Genomic DNA, 22,175 nt, shown 5'->3' with positions numbered 1-22,175 from the left:
CCACCTGTGCTGTCACTCACTGTAGTCACACCCTGACTGACTCAGATCCACCTGTGCTGTCACTCACTGTAGTCACACACCCTGACTCAGATCCACCTGTGCTGTCACTCACTGAATTCACACCCTGACTCAGATCCACCTGTGCTCTCACTCACTGAATTCACACCCTGACTCAGATCCACTTGTGCTGTCACTCACTGAATTCACACCCTGACTCAGATTCACCTGTGCTGTCAATCACTGAAGTCACACACCCTGACTCAGATCCACTTGTGCTCACTCACTGAAGTCACACACCCTGACTCAGATCTACCTGAGCTGTCACTCACTGAAGTCACACACTGACTCAGATCCACCTGTGCTCTCACTCACTGAATTCACACACTGACTCAGATTCACCTGTGCTGTCACTCACTGAAGTCACACATCCTGACTCAGATCTACCTGAGCTGTCACTCACTGAATTCACACCCTGACTCAGATCCACCTGTGCTGTCACTCACTGAATTCACACCCTGACTGAGATTCACCTGTGCTGTCACTCACTGAATTCACACCCTGACTCAGATCCACCTGTGCTGTCACTCACTGAAGTCACACACCCTGACTCAGATCCACTTGTGCTGTCACTCACTGAATTCACACACTGACTCAGATTCACCTGTTCTGTCACTCACTGAAGTCACACACCCGACTCAGATCCACCTGTGCTCTCACTCACTGAAGTCACACACTGACTCAGATTCACCTGTGCTCTCACTCACTGAAATCACACACTGACTCAGATCCACTTGTGCTCACTCACTGTAGTCACTCCCTGACTCAGATTCACCTGTGCTGTCACTCACTGAATTCACACACTGACTCAGATTCACCTGTGCTGTCACTCACTGAAGTCACACACCCTGACTCAGATTCACCTGTGCTGTCACTCACTGAAGTCACACACCCTGACTCAGATTCACCTGTGCTGTCACTCACTGAATTCACACCCTGACTCAGATCTACCTGAGCTGTCACTCACTTAATTCACACACTGACTCAGATCCACTTGTTCTCACTCACTGTAGTCACTCCCTGACTCAGATTCACCTGTGCTGTCACTCACTGAATTCACACACTGACTCAGATTCACCTGTGTTGTCACTCACTGAAGTCACACACCCTGACTCAGATCCACTTGTGCTCACTCACTGTAGTCACACCCTCACTCAGATTCACCTGTGCTGTCACTCACTGAAGTCACACACCCTGATTCAGATCCACCTGTGCTGTCACTCACTGAAGTCACACACCCTGCCTCAGATCCACCTGTGCTGTCACTCACTGAAGTCACACACCCTGACTCAGATCCACCTGTGCTGTCACTCACTGAAGTCACACACCCTGACTCAGATCCACTTGTGCTCACTCACTGAAGTCACACACCCTGACTCAGATCCACCTGTGCTGTCATTCACTGTAGTCACACACCCTGACTCAGATTCACCTGTGCTGTCACTCACTGAAGTCACACACCCTGACTCAGATCCACTTGTGCTCACTCACTGAAGTCACACACCCTGACTCAGATCCACCTGTGCTGTCACTCACTGTAGTCAAACACCCTGACTCAGATCCATCTTTGCTGTCACTCACTGAAGTCACTCACCCTTACTCAGATCCACCTGTGCTGTCACTCACTGAAGTCACACACTGACTCAGATCCACCTGTGCTGTCACTCACTGAAGTCACACACTGACTTAGATCCACCTGTGCTGTCACTCACTGAATTCACACACCCTGAATAAGATCCACTTGTGCTCACTCACTGTAGTCACACACCCTGACTCAGATTCACCTGTGGTGTTACTCACTGAAGTCACACACCCTGACTCAGATCCACCTGTGCTGTCACTCCCTGAAGTCACACACCCTGACTCAGATTCACCTGTGCTGTCACTCACTGAAGTCACACACCCTGACTCAGATTCACCTGTGCTGTCACTCACTGAAGTCACACACCATGACTCAGAACCACCTGTGCTGTCACTCACTGAAGTCACACACCCAGACTCAGATTCACCTGTGCTGTCACTCACTGAAGTCACACACCATGACTCAGAACCACCTGTGCTGTCACTCACTGAAGTCACACACCCAGACTCAGATCCACTTGTGCTCACTCACTGAAGTCACACACCCTGACTCAGATCCACCTGTGCTGTCATTCACTGTAGTCACACACCCTGACTCAGATTCACCTGTGCTGTCACTCACTGAAGTCACACACCCTGACTCAGATCCACTTGTGCTCACTCACTGAAGTCACACACCCTGACTCAGATCCACCTGTGCTGTCACTCACTGAAGTCACACCCTGACTCAGATCCACCTGTGCTGTCACTCACTGAATTCACACCCTGACTGAGATCCACCTGTGCTGTCACTCACTGTAGTCAAACACTGACTCAGATCCACCTGTGCTGTCACTCACTGAATTCACACACCCTGACTCAGACCCACCTGTGCTGTCACTCACTGTAGTCACACCCTGACTCAGATCCACCTGTGCTCTCACTCACTGAATTCACACCTTGACTCAGATCCACCTGTGCTGTCACTCACTGTAGTCACACCCTGACACACATCCACCTGTGCTCTCACTCACTGAATTCACACCTTGACTCAGATCCACCTGTGCTGTCACTCACTGTAGTCACACACTGACTCAGATCCACCTGTGCTCTCACTCACTGAATTCACACCTTGACTCAGATCCACCTGTGCTCTCACTCACTGTAGTCACACCCTGACTCAGATCCACCTGTGCTGTCACTCACTGTAGTCACACCCTGACTGACTCAGATCCACCTGTGCTGTCACTCACTGAAGTCACACACCCTGACTCAGATCCACTTGTGCTCACTAACTGAAGTCACACACCCTGACTCAGATCCACCTGTGCTCTCACTCACTGAAGTCACACCCTGACTCAGATTCACCTGTGCTGTCAATCACTGAAGTCACACACCCTGACTCAGATCCACCTGTGCTGTTCTTCACTGAAGTCACACACTGATTCAGATCCACCTGTGCTGTCACTCACTGAAGTCACACACCCTGACTCAGATCCACCTGTGCTGTCACTCACTGAAGTCACACACCCTGACTAAGATTCACCTGTGCTGTCACTCAGTGAAGTCACACACCCTGACTCAGATTCACCTGTGCTGTCACTCACTGAATTCACACCCTCACTCAGATCTACCTGAGCTGTCAATCACTTAATTCACACACTGACTCAGATTCACCTGTGCTCTCACTCACTGAAGTCACACCCTGACTCAGATCCACCTGTGCTGTCACTCACTGATGTCACAAACGCTGAGTCAGATCCACCTGTGTTGTCACTCACTGTAGTCACATCCTGACTGACTCAGATTCACTTGTGCTCACTCACTGTAGTCACACACACTGACTCAGATCCACCTGTGCTGTCACTCACTGAAGTCACACACCCTCACTCAGATCCACTTGTGCTCACTCACTGAAGTCACACACCCTGACTCAGATCCACCTGTTCTGTCACTCACTGAATTCACACCCTGACTCAGATCCACCTGTGCTGTCACTCACTGAAGTCACACACCCTAACTCAGATTCACCTGTGCTGTCACTCACTGAAGTCACACACCATGACTCAGATCCACTTGTGCTCATTCACTGTAGTCACACACCCTGACTCAGATTCACCTGTGCTGTCACTCACTGAAGTCACACACCCTGACTCAGATCCACTTGTGCTGTCACTCACTGAAGTCACACACCCTGACTCAGATCCACTTGTGCTCATTCACTGTAGTCACACCCTGACTCAGATCCACTTGTGCTCTCACTCACTGAAGTCACACACCCTGACTCAGATTCACCTGTGCTGTCACTCACTGAAGTCACACACCCTGACTCAGATCCACCTGTGCTGTCACTCACTGAAGTCACACACCCTGACTCAGATCCACCTGTGCTCTCACTCACTGAAGTCACACACTGACTCAGATTCACCTGTGCTTTCACTCACTGAAGTCCCACACCCTGACTCAGATCCACCTGTGCTCTCACTCACTGAAGTCACACACCCTGACTCAGATCCACCTGTGCTCTCACTCACTGAAGTCACACACTGACTCAGATCCACCTGTGCTGTCACTCACTGAAGTCACACACCCTGACTCAGATCCACCTGTGCTGTCACTCACTGAAGTCACACATTGACTCAGATCCACCTGTGCTGTCACTCACTGAAGTCACACACTTACTCAGATCCACCTGTGCTGTCCCTCACTGAAGTCACACACTGACTCAGATCCACCTGTGCTGTCACTCACTGAAGTCACACACCCTGATTCAGATTCACCTGTCCTGTCACTCACTGAATTCACACACTCAGATTCACCTGTGCTGTCACTCACTGAATTCACACACCCTGACTCAGATCCACCTGTGTTGTCAGTCACTGAATTCACACCCTGACTCAGATTCACCTGTGCTGTCACTCACTGAATTCACACACCCTGACTCAGATCCACCTGTGTTGTCACTCACTGTAGTCACACACCCTGACTCAGATTCACCTGTGCTGTCACTTACTCAGATCCACCTGTGCTGTCACTCACTGAAGTCACACACCCTCAGATTCACCTGTGCTGTCACTCACTGAAGTCACACACTCAGATTCACCTGTGCTGTCACTCACTGAAGTCACACACCCTGACTCAGATCCACCTGTGCTGTCACTCACTGTAGTCACACCCTGACTCAGATCCACCTGTGCTGTCACTCACTGAAGTCACACACCCTGACTCAGATTCACCTGTGCTGTCACTTACTGACTCAGATTCACCTGTGCTGTCACTCACTGTAGTCACTCCCTGACTCAGATTCACCTGTGCTGTCACTCACTGAAGTCACACACCCTGACTCAGATCCACCTGTGCTGTCACTCACTGTAGTCACACCCTGACTCAGATCCACCTGTGCTGTCACTCACTGAAGTCACACACCCTGACTCAGATTCACCTGTGCTGTCACTTACTGACTCAGATTCACCTGTGCTGTCACTCACTGTAGTCACACCCTGACTCAGATCCACCTGTGCTGTCACTGAAGCCACATACCCTCAGATCCACCTGTGCTGTCACTCACTGAAGTCACACAAACCCTCTTTTTCTATTTGTTGGCTACCAAGGGTATTTTAGTAGAGATGTGTGGTTTTTATAAGCAGAACTTATCATTTTTAATTTTTTATTTTTTGCAGTATTTGGGATGGAACCAAGCCTCATGCATGCCTGGCAGACGCTCTCCCTGAGCCACACCGCAGCCCCAAACTTGTAAATATCCTGTAGTAAACTTTCAACACTCCTCTGTCCACTTCTTCCTTGTCACTGAAGTCACACACTGACTCAGATTCACCTGATGTCCTCTGGCCACCACTGTTACACTTTGGTCTCAGCGGGAGGAACACTGGCCCACCCTGATGCCCACTTTCATGTGGACGCCTGGTGGGGAGCTGGGTACAGTGAAAAGCAGTCACCTCTTTTCTTCTGGTCTTCTTAGAGGGGTTCTAAACTAACAGTTTTAAGGTCTCAGTGGAGTGTCTTCAAGGAGTCTGGGCCACTCAACCCTCACATGGGAAGGACGCAGGATGCTGTAAATGCCTTCCCTCTCTGGCCTGGACGTCTTCGGCGGCCCATCAAGTGTGTTTGCAGAGAATCTCTGTTCGGGCCTCCAGAACTTCAGAAAGCACTAAAGGGTGCTTCTTTCCCAGGAGCCCTTGCCCTGGAGTCTTCGTGTCTACCACCACAGGCAGCATCTGGGCACCCCGGATCTCAGCACCCCTTAGAAACAGCCAGGGTCACACCAAGCAGAGTTTATTGAGGCCATCGCAGGGCCCATGTACACAGGGTGCATCGCACGCAGGGCAGACACACACTGGACTGAGGGGGTGTTAGCGGCAAAGCAGATGAGAAGGGGCGCCTGGCAGGCACCTCCTCCTAGCAGCATGGGGACTTTGGGGCGAGCATCAAGAACCACTCCTAGTCGCCCCACAGCTCTCTTGGGGACCCTTTCCCGTGCCCCCCAAACTCCCTGGGGGGTGGAGGTCCCTCTCTCTCTGTGGTCAAGGATGGAATGATCCCTGGAGATTCACTATAAAAATTAAGATTCCTTTATAAATCACAGGGGAAGGGCAGGAGGGGATCCCTGGGGAGCTTGGCATCACCTGCCACCTCCAGCCTCGCCTTCCTTCACCCCCAAGTTCTGACCCCAAAGTAGAGGGCAAAGAGCAAGGTCTGCAGGCACAGAAAGGGTATGAGACAGAGGAAGGGAAAGGAGGCTCAGGGACAGGACAGGGGAGGGCGTCAGAAAGGGTGCATCAGAGGAAACGGGGGGCCTGGCTCCGTGGCCTCGCAGCTCCCACGATCGTTCCCTGGGGGTTGAGGACAAGAATTCCCAGCCCAGAAACTCCCACAAACTTAAGGTCCCACGTTCCCCAATCCTGTCCTTGCCAAAGCCACAGTGGCCTCAAGACACTCCAGTGGTGGCTGCACTGGAGCAGTGGGCAGGAGCCAAGGGCGTGGGCGGCTACTCCAGGTAGATGTCCTCTGTGGGGCAGGCGTACGCCAGGTGCTCCTGGTAGTACTCCAGAAAGGCGCGGCTGCAGGAGAAGCACCAGTCCTCAGCTCCCCCCGGGCCGCGTCTGTCCCTCCCACCTGCCTGCAGTCACATCCACGCCACCGGACTCCCCCCCCCCACTCTCCCACCACGAGGTCCCACCTCTCGTGGCCACGCACCTGTCTCCCTCTTTGTGGCTCTCAAGACTCAGCCACACACCCACCCACGGCCCCACTCACCCCACACTCTGCGCCACTGGCCTCATGGACTCCTGGGACACAAAGACATGGCAGGCGAAGCGGCTCAGCAGGGGGTGCTTAGTGATGAAGCCAAAGTAGCTGCAGGGAAGTTGGGGAGGAGGTGTCAGAGCACTGACCCAGCTTCAGGCACCCCAAATGATCTGGAAAGAAGAGGCAGGAACTACGGGCTTGAGGGGAGAGCAGAGGACAGGAGGGTGGGGTCACGATGTCAAGATCTGAAGGCACCTTTCTGGGCACCCCAACACAGTACTGGGCACCCAAGGGAGCTAATGCTGAGTTAGCACCTTGCCCAGGGCTTCCAATGTACAGGGAGCAAGGCAGCCTCCCCGTACCCTGCCCGGAGGCTGCCTGGGACAGATGAGCTGGCTCTGCCTCATTCAGCCTCTCCCGTGGGTTGTCCAGTCCCACCTCTGGCCCTGCAAACCCAGCTCCTTTCCAAGCTCCGACACAGTGTTGGATGTCACCCCAACTCTAGAACCATCTTGGATTCCGTCATGGGCTCCGACTGGAGGAAGCACTGTCCTCCCAACCACTTGGGTCACACACACCCTTCCTGCATGGCCCCATGCTCTTCTTCCAGAGCACTAGTGACCACTGTTCTGAGGGAGTGGCGGCCAGACCTGCAGCATGACTCCAGATCCCCATCCCACTGACCCTGGGCCAGCCAGATCCACTCTCATATGGCTTTGGGTCTGTGGTTCTACCAGATGGGAAGTCACACAACAGTATCATTTCCAAGGACAATGTGACCTCTTGTCCATAGACAAGACCTGTCTCCCATAATCATGTTGTTAACATTTAAATGTTGCTTACTAATGTTAGGAAGGCACTGTATTAAGCACTTTCTAAACTCACAGACCTCACAAAAGCCTCAAGAGGTCGTGTCCTGATAGAGAGCTGAGCAAAGAGATCAGTGTCTTGCTCAAGGACACAATGGACATCCTGTGGATGTGCTGCAGGTAGGCAAGGCAGTCTGTGCTCTTAACATCCCTGCCTCATCCACACACAGCATGCCCAACACTCCTGCTCTCCCGCCTGCCTCACAAGGAAGTGAGTTGGCTGTCCCCTAACACCATGTCCTCAGTGCTCCTTGCTGTGAGGGACTAGGCTGGGATCTGAAGCAACAAACATAAGAAGGGTCTGGTTAAGACAGCAGCTCCCATGCCTCCTCACTGGCCACCTTAACAGCTTGACCCCAACCCCTTGTATGACATCTCTCTTCCACGGAACTGCAGCTGAGCCAGTGTCCCCCTTACGGCGTCGTAAGCTTGTGGCTCCTACAATGTCCCTCTAAAGAGAGACAGGTGGCTCTTTTTCATCTCTAACAGTGCCTAGGACTGTCCTGCAGGTTGGTCTGGCCCTGGCACTATGTCCCACCTCTTACCCCCGAGCAGTGTCTCAACAACGGAGCCTTCTCAGTGGAGAAGATGCAAAGCTGCTTGACCATTGTCTAGCCAAGAGACAGCCCCCTTCATTTTCTTCACACTCGAGTCCAAATGACCCCTCTGACCCCTGTCATGAGCCCCAGCCTGGCAGCATGGTATCTACCATGAGGATTCTTGCTCCATCTCCCTCTAGTCCTTCTGAGCCTCTGGCTGGCTCTGTCTTTGAGTCCTGCTCCTCTCCCTCTAGGACACTGGGGCTCAGCAGGCTGGGGTCTGTGCCTGGGGAGGAAGCCAGCAGCCCCCAACCACCCACTGCTGCCACCATGGCAACTCTTCCTCCCCTTTCTCTGCTCTTGTCACTCTGCCTGGCCATTCTTCCCACCTCATGGTCTCAGTTATCCACCTGCTCCAAAATGAGACCTTTCTCCAGGTCTCTCTCCTGAAGTCTAGACACGCTGACTGCTCTCCACATCTTCTCTGTGTGTGGGTCACTGTGCCCATCACCCAAGTGAACACCACCCTTGATGCCCTCCAGGTTAAGTCTACAGCCAATCAACGCAGGTACTGCCTGTCCCATCCACTAAATGCCTGTTGCATCTGCCCACTCTCCACCATGACACGGCACCTGGGTCACTCTGGCAGTCTCCTGCTGGCAGTACCTGGCCAACCCCTCTATACAGCAGTCCGTCCCAGTCAGCTGGCTGACCTGCCTATGGCACACCCTCCCATAGGACCTTCTGTGGCCTCACTGCCACCGGGATGAAGCACCAGCTCCTGGGCACAGTCTAAAGGGCCTAGGTCGGCATGACACTTGCAGCGACTCCTCTATACCCTCCCTGCTCCTCTTATACCAGGTCCAGGGCCCTGGTGTCCCTCTCTAGTGCAGCCCCAGGGCCTTGGCTCAGCTGGCCCCATAACAGGTTGATCCTCTTCCCCCACCCCTCACCTGGTCATCATCTGAGCTTTGCTTCCCTGAGTCCTACGAGGACTCACCCACCTCTGCAGTTATTCCCAATGGTGTCCATTCAGAAGTTCACCAGACCTCCCAAAGACGCTCTGGCACTTCCCCATCTGGGTGTCTGACCCCCACACAGACCAGCTGGGAGCCACGTCTCCTGAGTCCAGCTTCGAGTAGGTGCCACATGGGTATAGGTGGACTCTCAGGAGTGGGGATGGGACTGGAATACAGGTGACCTTCGGGGTTTGTGGGGATCACAGGGGAAGGTAAGGCTCTCACCAGCTATTGCGGGGGTGACAGCCACAGAACGAGATGTTCTTCATCTGGAAGAAGTGGCTGCAGCGCTGAAACTAGAGCAGAGGTAGAAGGAGGTGTCCACAGTTAGACAGGAGAGACCAGTGGCCATGCGAGCCCCACTGCTGCACATCCCTGCCAGCCTGCCCCTAGGCCACACCCTCTTACTCCCCTGCGCCAGTATCTCTCTGACCCCAGTCTCCCACATCCCCACCTCAGGTCCTCCTCCACTCAGACTCAGCTTGACCCCCCGCAGAGAGATCTCAAGGTCACAGGAGGCAGGAGGGCGTAGGTGGACAGTCAGTTTCCGGGCAGTAGCAATCTGAGGAAAAATGTTGTGGAGAAAGAAGGTCTTCAGGGCCTACAAGGGCTTCTCTCTCTCTCCCACTGGTAAACTATGGTTCTGTTCTTTTTAGACCCTCAAAGACTCTTGCCAAAGACCCATACAACATGATTCTGAAGGATGACAGGGTGGTCTTATCCATCCTTGGCCTCAGGACAAGCCAATCGCTGCTCTATCTTATCTCTCTCTGTTCCTCTGCCAGGCCGCTCCTCTTGGCTCAAGTGCCAGGAATTCTGATTCTTGGTTTCTCACTGCCTGGTTCCAATAAACCTGTAAACCCTGAATGCAGGACTCATCTGTCCTGCTTCCTGCTGTCCTCCAAACTCAGTCCCAGGCCTGGCAGGTGGGCAGGCACTCACTGAATGTCCACTGAGCACATGAGTAAGCGAGCACATGACTCCTAGGGAAGGAGCCCTGAGAGTTGGTCTCGACTTTCAGACAGGAGGAGCACTGGCTAAAGAGGAGGTGCCAATGGAAAGGTGAGCACCCAGTCAGCAGATGGAGACCCAGGGGTGAGGGGACAGCTGCCACACTTTGCCCTAGGTCTGTCTGCTCAGCCTCTGAATCAGGGCCAGGGTACCCACCTCTGAGCTGCCCCCACACTCTCCCTGGAGGATGTTGGAGGCCTGGAGCATCAGGGAACCGAGCCAGCCTGTGCCCACCCTCATTTCCAAACTGACCTTCTGCATGGCTGCACACAGGATGCCATTGCCCTGGTGACATGGCACCTCCACAGAGCCGAGGAACTGCACATCGAAGCGCTCCACCCAGCAGGGGCTCCGCTTGCTCCCTGGGGGTCACAAGGGTAAGGTCAGGGGGGTGATGGAGAGAGTCTGGGGAGATAAGCTGCTCCTCGGGGATGGGGCCTCACCCAGCAGGTCCTTGGCAGGGCCGGGCACTGCGTGGGCATAGAAGGCAGGGAACACACCACGTTCCCCAGTGCGCATATTGAAGCCCCGGCACCAGAAGTCATCTTCCTCAGCTTCCACCAACACTGGGTCATCCACATCCAGCTCCAGCTCATCAGGGTGGCGAGGGATGAACCTGAGGTGAGGGGAGAGGTCATTGAAGTTGGGCAGGCCTGCTGGGTCATGCCTTGAGGTGTCCGGTTTGTGGAATGAGGCTAGGGATCACCAACAGAAAGGGGAAACTATACCTGAAGACAGCCCGATGGGTCTGCTCTCTCTCCTCCCCATTGACCAGACAGGAAAACAGGCCAAAGGACTCAGTGCCTGAGACAGACAGAAGAGGCAGAGAAGGAGAGAGGCAGACTCAGGGAAAAGGCAAGGGCTCCACGGGCCTGGCTTTGGAGGATGTTGGAGGCCTGGAGCATCAGGGAACTGAGCCAAGTTCCTTCCTCCAACAGGTTTCTGTGGGTGTCCTAAGCCAAAGAGGGAGAGAAAAACCCAGCCCACCAGGGGCTGGGACAGAGTAGATCCTCCCCAACTCCTTGCCCACAGACAGGGCTGGGGAGGGCAAGCCCTGCGTTTTGGGATAATGGGCAACCCTTGTCCCTGGGACACCTGGGTGCTTTGGGGGACCAGATGGGACCTGGGCCAAGAAGATGTGCTTTCTCCTCTGGGCCACCCTCTTTCCCCCACCTTCCACTCACTGGAGGATCTAGATGTGCTGTTGACAAAGACATTGAGGAACTTCTTGGAGAAGGTGAGGTCAGGACTGTCTGGAGAGGCATCCCCCGGGGCCTGATCACTGCCTAGCAGCGCAGCCCCCACCTCCTCCTCGCTGGCCTCGCCGCTGCTGTCCTCTTCGCTGTCGTGGCCCAGGCCTGCGCAGCGACGCAGGCTCACCAGCTCTAACTGTGTGTGCTCGTCCACCACCAACGTGTACTTGACCGCATCGTAGACCAGCGAGGCGTCCCGCGGCGGCGCTGCGGAGCCGATGCCCCTGCCCGCTGGGGGCCCCAGGCTGTCCTCCGCATCCTCCTCCTCCTCCTCCTCGTCCTCCTCCTCCGAGCAGGCAGCAGAGTAGGCACGGCCAGGGCGTGAGGTGCGGCCAGGCGCGGCCCACAAGGGTGTGATGGTGTCACGTGTGGGGTTGCTGAGGAAGAGGCAGGGCCCCGGCTGTGCGCTGCCAGGTAGAGGCGCGGCGGGGGCAGGCGGCGGGGGCCCACACAGGGTCTCCATGTCCACCAATTCCACGCCTGGCCCCACGGCCGCGTCAGGGTCCTGGGCGTCCTCCATGGCCCTCCCGGCCGGCGACACAGGCTCCCCAGGCAGGCGCTGTGCGGGAGACAGGCACTGGCCAGGGCACCGGATGGGCGAGGAGCCCTCGGAGATCATGCGGCTCACCAGGTTGCTGAGCAGCCAGGGCGAGTCGGCGTCCTCGCTGAGGTCTGCCTCGGATTCGGACCCCGACTCATACTCGCTGTTGGTGTCATCAGGGCCCACCGGCAGGAAGGCCGGGCGGCGCGGGGGTTCGTGCGAGGGCTCGGGCTCGGAAGCGGGTGAGGAAGCCTCCTCGATGGAGTTGGTGAGGTGCGAGGAGCGGCCACTGCTGCTACTGCCGCCATCACTGCTCAGCTCCAACTCGGTCTCAGAGATGGATGAGATCATGCGCCCCAGGCGCACGCCGCTGGCCTCCTCCAAGTCGGAACCAGGGGAAGACAGCTCCTGGCTGCTGCGCCGTCCCCCGTGGCCCCCGCTGGAGCGGCTTCTCAGGTCAGCCTCTATGCCAGGATCCGAGGAGGGTGAGGCTCCACCTGGCGCTTGGGGCTCCGGGGGCCGGTTCCCTTCACAGTCACAACCCGGACACACTAGTGACTGCTCTTCACAGAGCCCCTCCTCCGTGGGTGGGAGGGGACCAGGGAGCTCTATGGGGCAGGGATAGGGATCAGTCACCACTGGCCAGTCCTCCTTGTAGCAGGCAGCTGCCCCCCACCCCACCAGGCTCTCACACCCCTCACCTCCAAGGATCTCCTGAGCCTGAGAGCACAGCACTGTTTCCTGCCAGGAGGCTGGGGGCGCTGGGGCAAAGCCTCCATTGTTATTCAGGGAGTCCTGGAACAGAGGGAAGAGAAAGCAGACTAAGGAGGAGCTCTGGTTTCCAGGGGTGGGGGGACTTGCTGCCATGGGGTGCAGAATCTCAGGTGCTAGGAATCAGGCTCAGCTCTGGGATGCTACAAGTCAGGACCCTCACCTGGGCTCCCAGAGAAGTGAAGTGAAGTGTGGTGGGCCGGTGCTTGTGGGGCTCTTCGAGGGAAGGGGAAGGGATAAGGGGCTTTGGGATAGATGCCTCTGATTCAGGTCCTCCTCCCTCCTTGCACTCCCCATCTCCCTCTTCTTCCTCCTCCTCTTCTTCCTCCTCCTCCTCCTCTTCCTCCTCTTCTTCATTGTCATCAATCATCTCAAACTCCTGGAAGTCATCCTGGAATGAGCAGATGGGGTGCGGCTGCTCTGAGCGTCCCAGGGAGAGGCTGTCCTGCAAGAAGGAGTGAGATGGGCAGGGCTGGGTCAGAGTGCAACAGAGACCTGGGTCCCAAGTGCCAAGAGAGGGAAAGGCAGGGAGAACTCATTGGAGACCTCCTTCCAGTGCACTCTGGCCCCCACCAACAGAGTGATTTTTTTTTTTAATCTTTATTTTATTTATTTTTATGTGGTGCTGAGGATCGAACCCAGGGCCTCACACATGCTAGGCAAGTGCTCTACCGCTGAGCCACAATCCCAGCCCCTAGAGGGATGTTTTTAGAGATCTGCTTAAGATGCACAGGGATTGCTTCATTTCTTGAGAAAGATTCAAATTCCTGAGACTGAGTGACATATTTCCATAGCACCCCCAATCCACCTTCTAAAGCCTTATCTCAGTCAAAACCCCATCACATTTAACACTGGCACTCTGTTTCCTTCATAGCATTTTCCCCCCTTCACAGCAATTAACACATGATTCACAATCACTGCACATGGTTTTTGGTCTGTCTCCTCCACCAAGCCACAAGCCCCACCAGAGCAGGATATACCCATGTTGTGCATTGGTACACCCACCTAGGGAACAGCACCTCAGGCTCAGTGGATGTTCAGTAAGTAGCAAAAGAATGCATAAATGAAGAGACAGCCTGCACTCCGAGTATTCACCAAGTTTGCACCAACCCCAGGGCCTCTGGCATAGCCAATCCTTCTGCCAGCAATTCCTCTTCTGCATCTTCCTTTCTGCCCCATGTGCCTGGCTCCTGCTAACCTCAGGACATGACTGACACTTCTTCTGAAAAGTCTCTCAGTCCTATCAGGTATTCTTCCCTGTCTTCAAACCTGTGTCCCAGTGGGAATCCAGCTGCTGACACTTGAGGAGCTATTGGCTCCTGCATGCCCTTCTCCCCAGCTAGGCTGCAAGCCCCCCAAAGCAGTTGTCCTATTCCACTCCTAGCACCTGGAAGCCCAGCTCTTGCCACACAGCAGTTGCTCAGAGTGGATGAAAACAGAAACATGGAGACAGGAGGACCAGAAGGGGGAGAAAAAAATTTAAGGGGTGGAGCCTTGAGACAGATGGAGGCAGCAGAGATGGGGACAGGGCAGAGAGGGGACAGATGATATGGTCGATGAAGGTGTTAGATCTTTTGGAAAGTAATCTGGGGACTGAGGGCACCAGAGTGAAGACAACCTCCCCTTTGTAGGCCCTGCATAGCACTAGGCTTCCAGTGTGTTAGGAAGACAGTGTTGATGCTGAGGAAGCCCCAAGGCCGAGTAGCTAAAAGGCAGGAGCCATCAGAGGATTTCCTGTGCCAAGGCTTAGCTCAGACTTGCCCCAACCCCAAGTGAAGGCCAGGCAGAGCCTAAGCAAGGCCCTCCCTCCCTTGACCAGGTTCTTTGCTCCCAGCCCATTCCCCCACCTTCTCACAGTGGTCCGAATCGTAGCTGAGACCCAGGCCACAGTCATCGGTGATCTCCGACAGGTCTTCATCGTCAAATTCTTCCAGGCTTATGTCCTGGGGAGGCCTGGGGAGGAGGCCCAGGTCAGGGAGCCACTAACCCTGGACTCCCCAGCTGGGAGGTGATACTGAGGAAGGGTTGAGGGAGAAGTCCAACTCTGAGGCCCCCAACTCCCAGGCCCACCTCCTGCTATCATCTTGACCCCAAGCTCTGCCCTCCAGAGGACGCCGGGCCCTGTCAACCCAGAGGGGCCACCCTCCCCCTCTCCCCTCCTCACTAAGCTCCAGGCCCCAGTGGGTCACAGCCTCAGCCTCTGGGGAGTCAGCCAGAGCCAGCAGGAGGGGGGGAGGGGAAGCTGCGGCAGCGGGAGAGGGAGAGGGAGGGGTCTGGCCTACTCTGTCCCCCCCACCTCCAGGCAGGTCTGCACCTAAAGGTCCGCCCGGCTCCCACCCCAATCCCTTCCTCCGGGGCTGCAGGTTTGATTTCGACTCTTTCCCTGTCTGGGACCTCTGGGCTAGGCCTGGGCCTCCAAGGAGGCAGCCCAGCAAGGCCAAAAGGACACTGCCAGGCACAGACCCGGTGCCCGACATGCTGCCTGGTGGGCTGTCTTCTCAGCGGGTCAGTCCAGAGACCCATTCTTGACAGATCAGCCGCCGGGCTGGGTGCGGCAGTGTCCGGCGGGAACGGGGGCGTCCCTGGGTCTGGGCGACAGAGGTACAGACGGAGGGGCTCGGAGCCGCGGGTGGGGGAAGGGCGGCAGCGGTCAGGGCCTGCGGACCCGAGAGGGGCCGGGGTCCACGAAGGTGGGGGGCGGCGCGGCCGGGGCCGAGGGCGATGGAAGGCGCCGGCCGCGAAGGCCGCGGACGCCGAGAGCGTACCTGCAGCCCGGCGGCGACAGCGAGTGGAAGGTGGAGAGGGAAAACATCTCCGCGCGATCCGCCATCTTCCCGGGAAAGGCCGTCCGGCTGCGGGGGGGAGGGGTGAGGCCACCGGCGCCCTGGGCCGCTCCCGCCCTCGGCCCCGCGCTCCCCACTCACCTCGTGACACGCCCTGCGACACCCGCCCGCGGCACACCTCGCCGCCCGGCCCGGACACCGCGGCAGCGAGCGCCGCGCCGCAGGGGGAGGGAGGGAGGGGGGAGGGAGGAGGGAGGCAGCGGCGGGGCGGGGCCTGCGCGGGGGGCGGGGAGGCGGGGGGCGGGGGGCGGCCGCGGGCTCTCGGGGAGGTGGGGGGCGGACGCGGGCTCTCGGGGAGGCGGGGGGCGGACGCGGGCTCTCGGGGAGGCGGCCGCAGGGGCGGACGCGGGCTGGCAGGAGGTGCCGGGGCTGGGGTCGGGCGGAGGCTGTGGGAGGGACGCAGACTGGGGGTTCGAACTCAGGCTGCAGAGGTGAGCTGAGGGCAGGCTGGAGGGCGGAACCCCGGCTGGGGCACTGGGCCCGAGGCTGTGGGAGGTCCCGCCGAGGTCGGGGGGGAAGCACGCTCCGTCGGGGAGGGCGGCGTGTGGCTGGGGCGGTTTCGGGGCGAGGCGGCTGGCGCGAGGGGGTCTTTGGACGGGGCTGGCTCGTGGACCGCGGGTCAGCAGGCCAGGCGTGAGGCCGGAGCCCTAAACGAGGCCCGAGAACCGCTCCGGCCCGGGTCTGCGCTGCTCTGTTCGGCTGCCGGGCGCTGTCTGTGGGAGGTGGGTGCGGCCTCCAGAGCTGCGCGAGCACCCCGAGGCGTCGGCCAGGCAGAGTCGGGGTCCGCGGTCTGGACCGAGCTGGTGGTAGCGGCGGACTCGCCGGCTGGGGCCGCAGGAGCTGTCCGCCGCGGTGTGCTGATCAGGGCCGGTCGGAGCTGTCCCCCAAAGGGGTGCTGATCGGGCCAACGGAGATTGCTCCCTGAAACATTCTGACCGGGCCGGAGCAGCCCTTGCCCTGACTGTGCTGAAAGGGGCTAGACAGGGAGTGCTGATGGGGTTAGCCAGCCAAAGGGTAAAGCTGAACTTTCTGTGCACAGTGCAGACTGCAGTCTGCACAAAGGCACTGGGAAAAGTGAACACTCTGAGATTGTGTTCATTCAACTGAAACGCTGTTCCTGGAGGCGGCTTATGCTCTGGCCTGCTAAGGGCTCTGTGAGTGAAGGTTGAAGGAGAGCTGGGGTCAAAGTGGGGAAGGGCGGGGCTGCCACGGGCCAGCAGAGGGGGAGAACCCAGGAACTTTGTGGAGATTTGCCTGGAGTTTCAGCCACAAGAGTGCAACGAAATTTCCCCTTTTCTCCAAGATGGATATTCTGTGCTGAGATTTCTTTATATCTAAATGTCCTTTGGAGAATCATTTCTAAGGGATGGTGAGTGATTAATGGCTGGAAGCGACAGGGAAGAGGGAGTTCACATAGTCAGGAGGCACAAGACCATTTTGGGGTGGCAATCTCTCCAGCTCAGCGGCAGCCCATGGCTGGCGGATGACTGGTCTTCCTGTCTACTATGCTCTAACCTCAACTTATATATTTCTTAAAGCATTTTTCTAGAAATGGCCTCTATTTCATGTTTCCCTTTCATGACTGGAAGCTGCTCAGGCAGCACAGAGCGAGTGAATAACAAGCTCACAGGCTGCACCAAAGTCAGGGACACTGGGTCTCTGCCATCATAACTTTTCCCCAACATTCCTTATTTCTGAGGTTCAAGGAGTTCGGACATATTCACTAGTCATTTGCCCTGATTCTCCCTGTAAAACCCCAGAGTTCCCCCAGAGTGTACAAAGGGTTTTGGACCCTAACTTCCCAGATTTCCTTTTGACCCTGCATCTTGTCATCAAACTGGTTAACTTGGGCATTCACATAAATGACTCCATCCAACACACTGGTCAGCCATTCCCTGATTTCTGATTAGTCAATGATCTGTGACTCTCACAACTCTGATGATTTCTCCAAAAAGAGCCCCTGGGACTCACCTCCATCTGGAATTGCACCCATCTTGAAGTCATGTCAGATCACTGATCTCGTCTCCCTACAAGCCTTCTCAGATGACCACCTCCAGATTCCAAGAGTATAAGCACCATCTTATCTCACAACCCCTACCCCTATCTTGTCCCCAGAGTGCAGGTGGAGGGTTACCTACCATGGAGTTGAGAGACTGTGGCACCAAACTTTGGCCACAAACTTTATGGACATGAGCAAACTGCTCAACCATCAGGACCTCAGTTTCTTTACACAATGGTTGTGCTGAAGATGCATGGCAAGTGGAAAGCCCCCAGGATTTATTCAGTGTTCACTCTGCTACTCATAATGGGGTTATCCTCCTCCTGGCCCCTCAGGACCACTCTGCCAGGAATATATGAATGAAGGACCAAATCTCTCTCCTGAAAAATTATATTCCCTCCCATTGTACACATTTTATCAGATTTGTACACTTACATCATGTGACCCTCAGCGCTTCCCTGCACAGATGGCAGGACTGAGGCCCCCTGGAGAGTTGAAGTTACTTCTGGAAGTCCTCTCCCCACTGCTGGAAGCCACAGGCCCTGCTACTTCCCTGAGCATGCAGCATCAGTGCCCTTCCAGATGCCCTTCCCCTTACATAGTTTGGTTTGGTTTGTGCTGCTGGGGATTGCGAAGATGTTCTATTTTAACAGTTTTTTTCCCCATTATGGTCCATTAATGGCATGGACAGTAGTGCAAGGCAAAAAGCTGGTTGGACTTACAAGGGAGAGTTAGAATAGTAACATATCTCAACAGTACTGACCACGACAATCCTACAAAAGTCAAAGGGCATTTTCTGACAATTTTTATAGACTAAAAAATAATAAATGCAAACCATCAGTCTGTTGTTCTACTCATATTGCACAGAAATCACAAATACCAAAAAAGGCTGAAACTGCAAACAGAAATATGTAATAAAAATGCTAAGAGTTATTTTGATTGGGATGTTGTCATGACCAACAACTCCACCACCTCCCAAATCTTGATTTTAAACATCCAGTTCTCTCACCATGACCTCCTGTTTTTCTTGACCTCTTGCTATATTTCAATATAGCCATTCTTTGACTATATAAGACTGTCTGTCAGTTACCATTGCTATGTAACAAATTATCATCAAATTTAATGGATTAAAACAACTGATTTATTCTGAGATCTGAAGTTCTGGGAAAATTCTGCTGGGAGTTCTTTCCTGGACCTCTCCTGAGGTTTGGGTACAGTCCGAGCTGGGCTGGGTATCCAAGATGGCCTGCCCATGTGGTTGACCGCTGATGCTGAGTGTCTACAGGGTGCTTAGTCAGGGCATTCCAGCAGCCTCTCCATCAGGGTGTTTTGGGGGTAGTTGAGGGCCAGGTGGAAGTTGCATTCCTTTCTGACCTAGCTTGGAAGACTTGTGGTATTGCCTCTGCCATACCTGTTGGTCAAAGCAGCCCCAGCCAATGCAGTTAGTGGAATCTTAGAGCCACCTCTCACTGGAAGGAGTCAGGGCTATGAGATGACCACAAATCTCCATTCCATTGATCCTCCCACAGCTCTCATTGCCTACCCAAGTCCCTCCTTGAAACTGATCCTCTCTCTTGCATCAACTTCTTTTCTAGATTCTCATGATCTGGTGTTAAGTAAATGGCATATTCTCATATCTGTTTGCATAAGAAATCCAAAGTCATGGGTTACAATACTGTTTTGCCTTAAAGGAAATGGTACTTAAAAATAATTTATATGGTTTTAAGAAATAAATCTTACAAATAATTATACATTTCAGAAAATAGATTTCCACCAGTGCAGAAGAGTACTATGACAAAAAAATCAGAGTTGAGGTTTTTGTTGTTGTTGTTATTGTTGTTTTGCAATTCTCCTGCCTCGATCTCCCAAACCACTGGGTTACAGGTATGTGCCACTGCGCCTGGCAGAGTTGAAATTTTTAAAGGAATTGCTACTATTGGGTGAGGGGGAGTGTCTGAAAGCTCCATGTTTTATTAGATTCCTTCACACAAATTACATGCCCCAAGTCAGTTTCACTGAACACAGAGCAGACATTTACACAGTCTTCACACTGCTCCAGTGTCACAGCTTTAAAGAGGACTGCACCGGCAAAGGTATTTCTGAGAGTCCAGAGACTTTCCCACTTACTGTGATAAATGCAACAAATCCCAGGACTTATCAGGCCAGAGAACATGTGCTGAGCATGGCTCCTCATATTTCCCCAGGTCCTCCTAAGAGATGTCCTGAAGATGGTGGTGGTGACAGTGTGCTGCCTGACGCAATGGGGAGACTCCTGATAGGAACAGGAGGCCCTGAGTGGAGACTTACCACAGTTTTCTACTCACAATCTTGTCATCTGAGGACTCTAGCAGAATCATCTTCTTTGGTTAACAAAAGCTGCTTTTACCAAGCATTATCTCCCAGATCAATGTCCAGGCTCTAGGCAGGACCCGTGGAGACCACAGGTGAGGTGACAGTGACCAGGTGGCTAGGAAGAGGCTCCTCTGCCCTCCCCCAACATCCCTGCCCAGCCACACTGCAACCACCCAGGCTCCTGCACTCCAAGTAAGCTGTGCTTGTGCCTGCATCCCCTTCTCAGACCCTGCTCCTCGCGAGCCCCAGAGAAGTGGACCCTCTGTTGGCCACTATCAGAGCCTTAAATGAACTGGGCTGGTTCATCCTGAACAGAGCCTAAGAGACTTTAACTTTGTTTACTTCAGTCCTAACTTAAATTCTATTTTTACATTTAAAATTTTTCAGACCTACAAGAACTGTTATTGTTGCTTTAAACAGTATTTACTTAAATTCATTTAAATGTTCACCTCTCTCTATTCTTCATTCCTCTTTGCATGTCAGCCCTTTCTGGGATATCTTTTTTCTTGCTTAGAGTACACCTCCTAGAATTTTCTGTAACACAAATCTCTGGGTGGTAAATTCTTTCAGGTTGTCTGAAAATGTATTTTGTTCTGATTCCTGAAAAGCTTTTACTGGATGTACAATTCTAGGTAAGGTCTACACTCTCTGACTCTCTCCCTGCCTGACCCTTGCTTCCCACTCTTGGTACAGAACAGGCATGTTCCCACCTCAGGGCCCTTGCACTAGCTCTTCAATCCCCTAGACCATTTCCCTGACATGTCCTGTTACTGTCTGTCTATACCCATTAGCACAGGAGCTCCAGAAGGGCAGAGGAGGAAATCTGGACACAGACACACATAAGGGATGACCACATGAAAACAAGAAGAGAGAGCTGTTCGCAAGCCAAGGAGAGAGGCCCCAAAGAAACCAGCCCTTGATGATTCCCTGAACTCAGACTTCTGGCCTCCAGAACTGTGTGAGTAGGAGAGAAAAGAGAAGAGAATTTTGGGTCAGATTTTAGCCCGCGGCCAGCACAGGCTTCATAAATGAAGGTTCAGTACGTGAGCAATCCTTAGGGAGTTTTGAACTAAAGAGACAGACTCTAATTACCTTTAAACCAGCTCCAGGACGGCTTCTCCTAGCTCCAGCCTCCAGCCACCTATTATGGTAGCGAGGTTTACTGAAGAGGCTAGTGAGAGAGAGAGAGAGAGAGAGAGAGAGAGAGAGAGAGAGAGAACAAGCCAGGGAGTGGACTTTTATTGGGGAACAGAAAATTCTGGGGAAAATCCCATCCAATGAAGATTAAGGGGGCAGTGCCCAAGGTCAGGTGTGATGACTGTGGCCTGACACGCCTCCACATGGACAAGCCCTCTGACCTGAGAAGGCTGGGGAAAGCTCTGGACACAAAGATGTGTCTAAGTGCCTCTCGCCAACCCAGGGAGGTAACTCAAATGACGTGCGAGGATGGCCTCCCACATCAGACAGTTAGTGCCCACCATGACCTTGAGCCTTACTTGCTGTCCTCCTCAGCTGTCACCCTTGATGGGCACTTCTCTCCCTCTCTAGCTGTAAGTAGAACTTCTTGGCCTTCTGTGTTCCCAAGTTGCAGTCAGGTGTGTCTCAGTGTGAATTTATTTTCCTCCTTCGTCCTGCCTAAGGTTCACTAGGCTTACCTACATGAACCCCTCTTTCATCATGTGCAGATTTCAAGTCCTCATCTCTTTCAGTATCTCCTCTACCCATTCATTCTCTCCTGGAACTAGCCTCCATGCCTGCTAACCTCCTGTTCATGTTTTCCACATCTGTATCCTTTCAGGTAGTATTCCAGATACTTTACCCACATTTATCTTTTAGCTCACTAATTTTCTATATACTAAGTTTTTAATTTCATTGTATTTAAAATCCCCCCAGTGGTAGAGTGATAGCCTAGCACATGTGAGGCACTGGGTTCAATCCTCAGCACCACATTAAATAAATAAGTAAATAAGTAAAACACCCCCTCAAAAAATTAAAAATTTGACTAAAATTTCAACAAAATCAAGGACTTTCTTCTACAGTTTCCATTCAATTCTTTGCATATGATTTGATTGTTCTTTATAGTTTCTTAGTTTCTG

The 22,175-nt window shown here is 54.1% G+C and overlaps 1 protein-coding gene across 2 annotated transcripts; it reads right to left on the bottom strand.

Moving 5' to 3' along the window:
• Positions 1-5,894: 5,894 nt before the first annotated feature.
• On the bottom strand, positions 5,895-15,882 carry Mapk8ip2 (mitogen-activated protein kinase 8 interacting protein 2). Of its 2 annotated transcripts, XM_046443623.2 has the most exons (13): positions 15,810-15,882; positions 15,651-15,737; positions 14,733-14,838; positions 13,049-13,330; positions 12,816-12,909; positions 11,505-12,722; positions 11,049-11,124; positions 10,764-10,936; positions 10,573-10,682; positions 9,764-9,871; positions 9,535-9,605; positions 6,892-6,990; positions 5,895-6,695 (listed from the first exon to the last, which is right to left on the bottom strand). In XM_046443623.2, the coding sequence occupies exons 2-13, from the start codon at positions 15,713-15,715 to the stop codon at positions 6,623-6,625; spliced, it is 2,475 nt and encodes an 824-aa protein (XP_046299579.1). In that variant the 5' UTR covers positions 15,716-15,737; positions 15,810-15,882; the 3' UTR covers positions 5,895-6,622. The 2 variants fall into 2 exon arrangements, with proteins under 2 accessions (XP_046299579.1, XP_046299580.1); XM_046443624.2 differs by lacking the exon at positions 15,810-15,882 and having other exon boundaries at positions 14,733-14,899; positions 15,651-15,751.
• Between the last annotated feature and the right edge of the window lie 6,293 nt (positions 15,883-22,175).

Source organism: Marmota monax, unplaced genomic scaffold (assembly GCF_021218885.2).
Source record: "Marmota monax isolate L192 unplaced genomic scaffold, Marmota_monax_Labrador192_F-V1.1 WCK01_AAM20220418_F8-fsc00234, whole genome shotgun sequence".
NCBI classification, from domain to species: domain Eukaryota; kingdom Metazoa; phylum Chordata; class Mammalia; order Rodentia; family Sciuridae; genus Marmota; species Marmota monax.
Note: the sequence above shows the minus strand (reverse complement) of the source record. Positions and strands in the feature narration are given on the sequence as shown.

Bases quoted from the DNA above. Each gene is read 5' to 3' on its own strand.
- Mapk8ip2 (XM_046443623.2), bottom strand. From the start codon at position 15,715: ATGGCGGATCGCGCGGAGATGTTTTCCCTCTCCACCTTCCACTCGCTG. The intron at 11,125-11,504 runs GTGAGTGGAAGG...TGTCTGTCTCAG, and splicing joins CAGCACATCTAGATCCTCCA to GCACTGAGTCCTTTGGCCTG. The intron at 9,872-10,572 runs GTCAGTTTGGAA...ATTTTTCCTCAG, and splicing joins TGTGTGCAGCCATGCAGAAG to ATTGCTACTGCCCGGAAACT.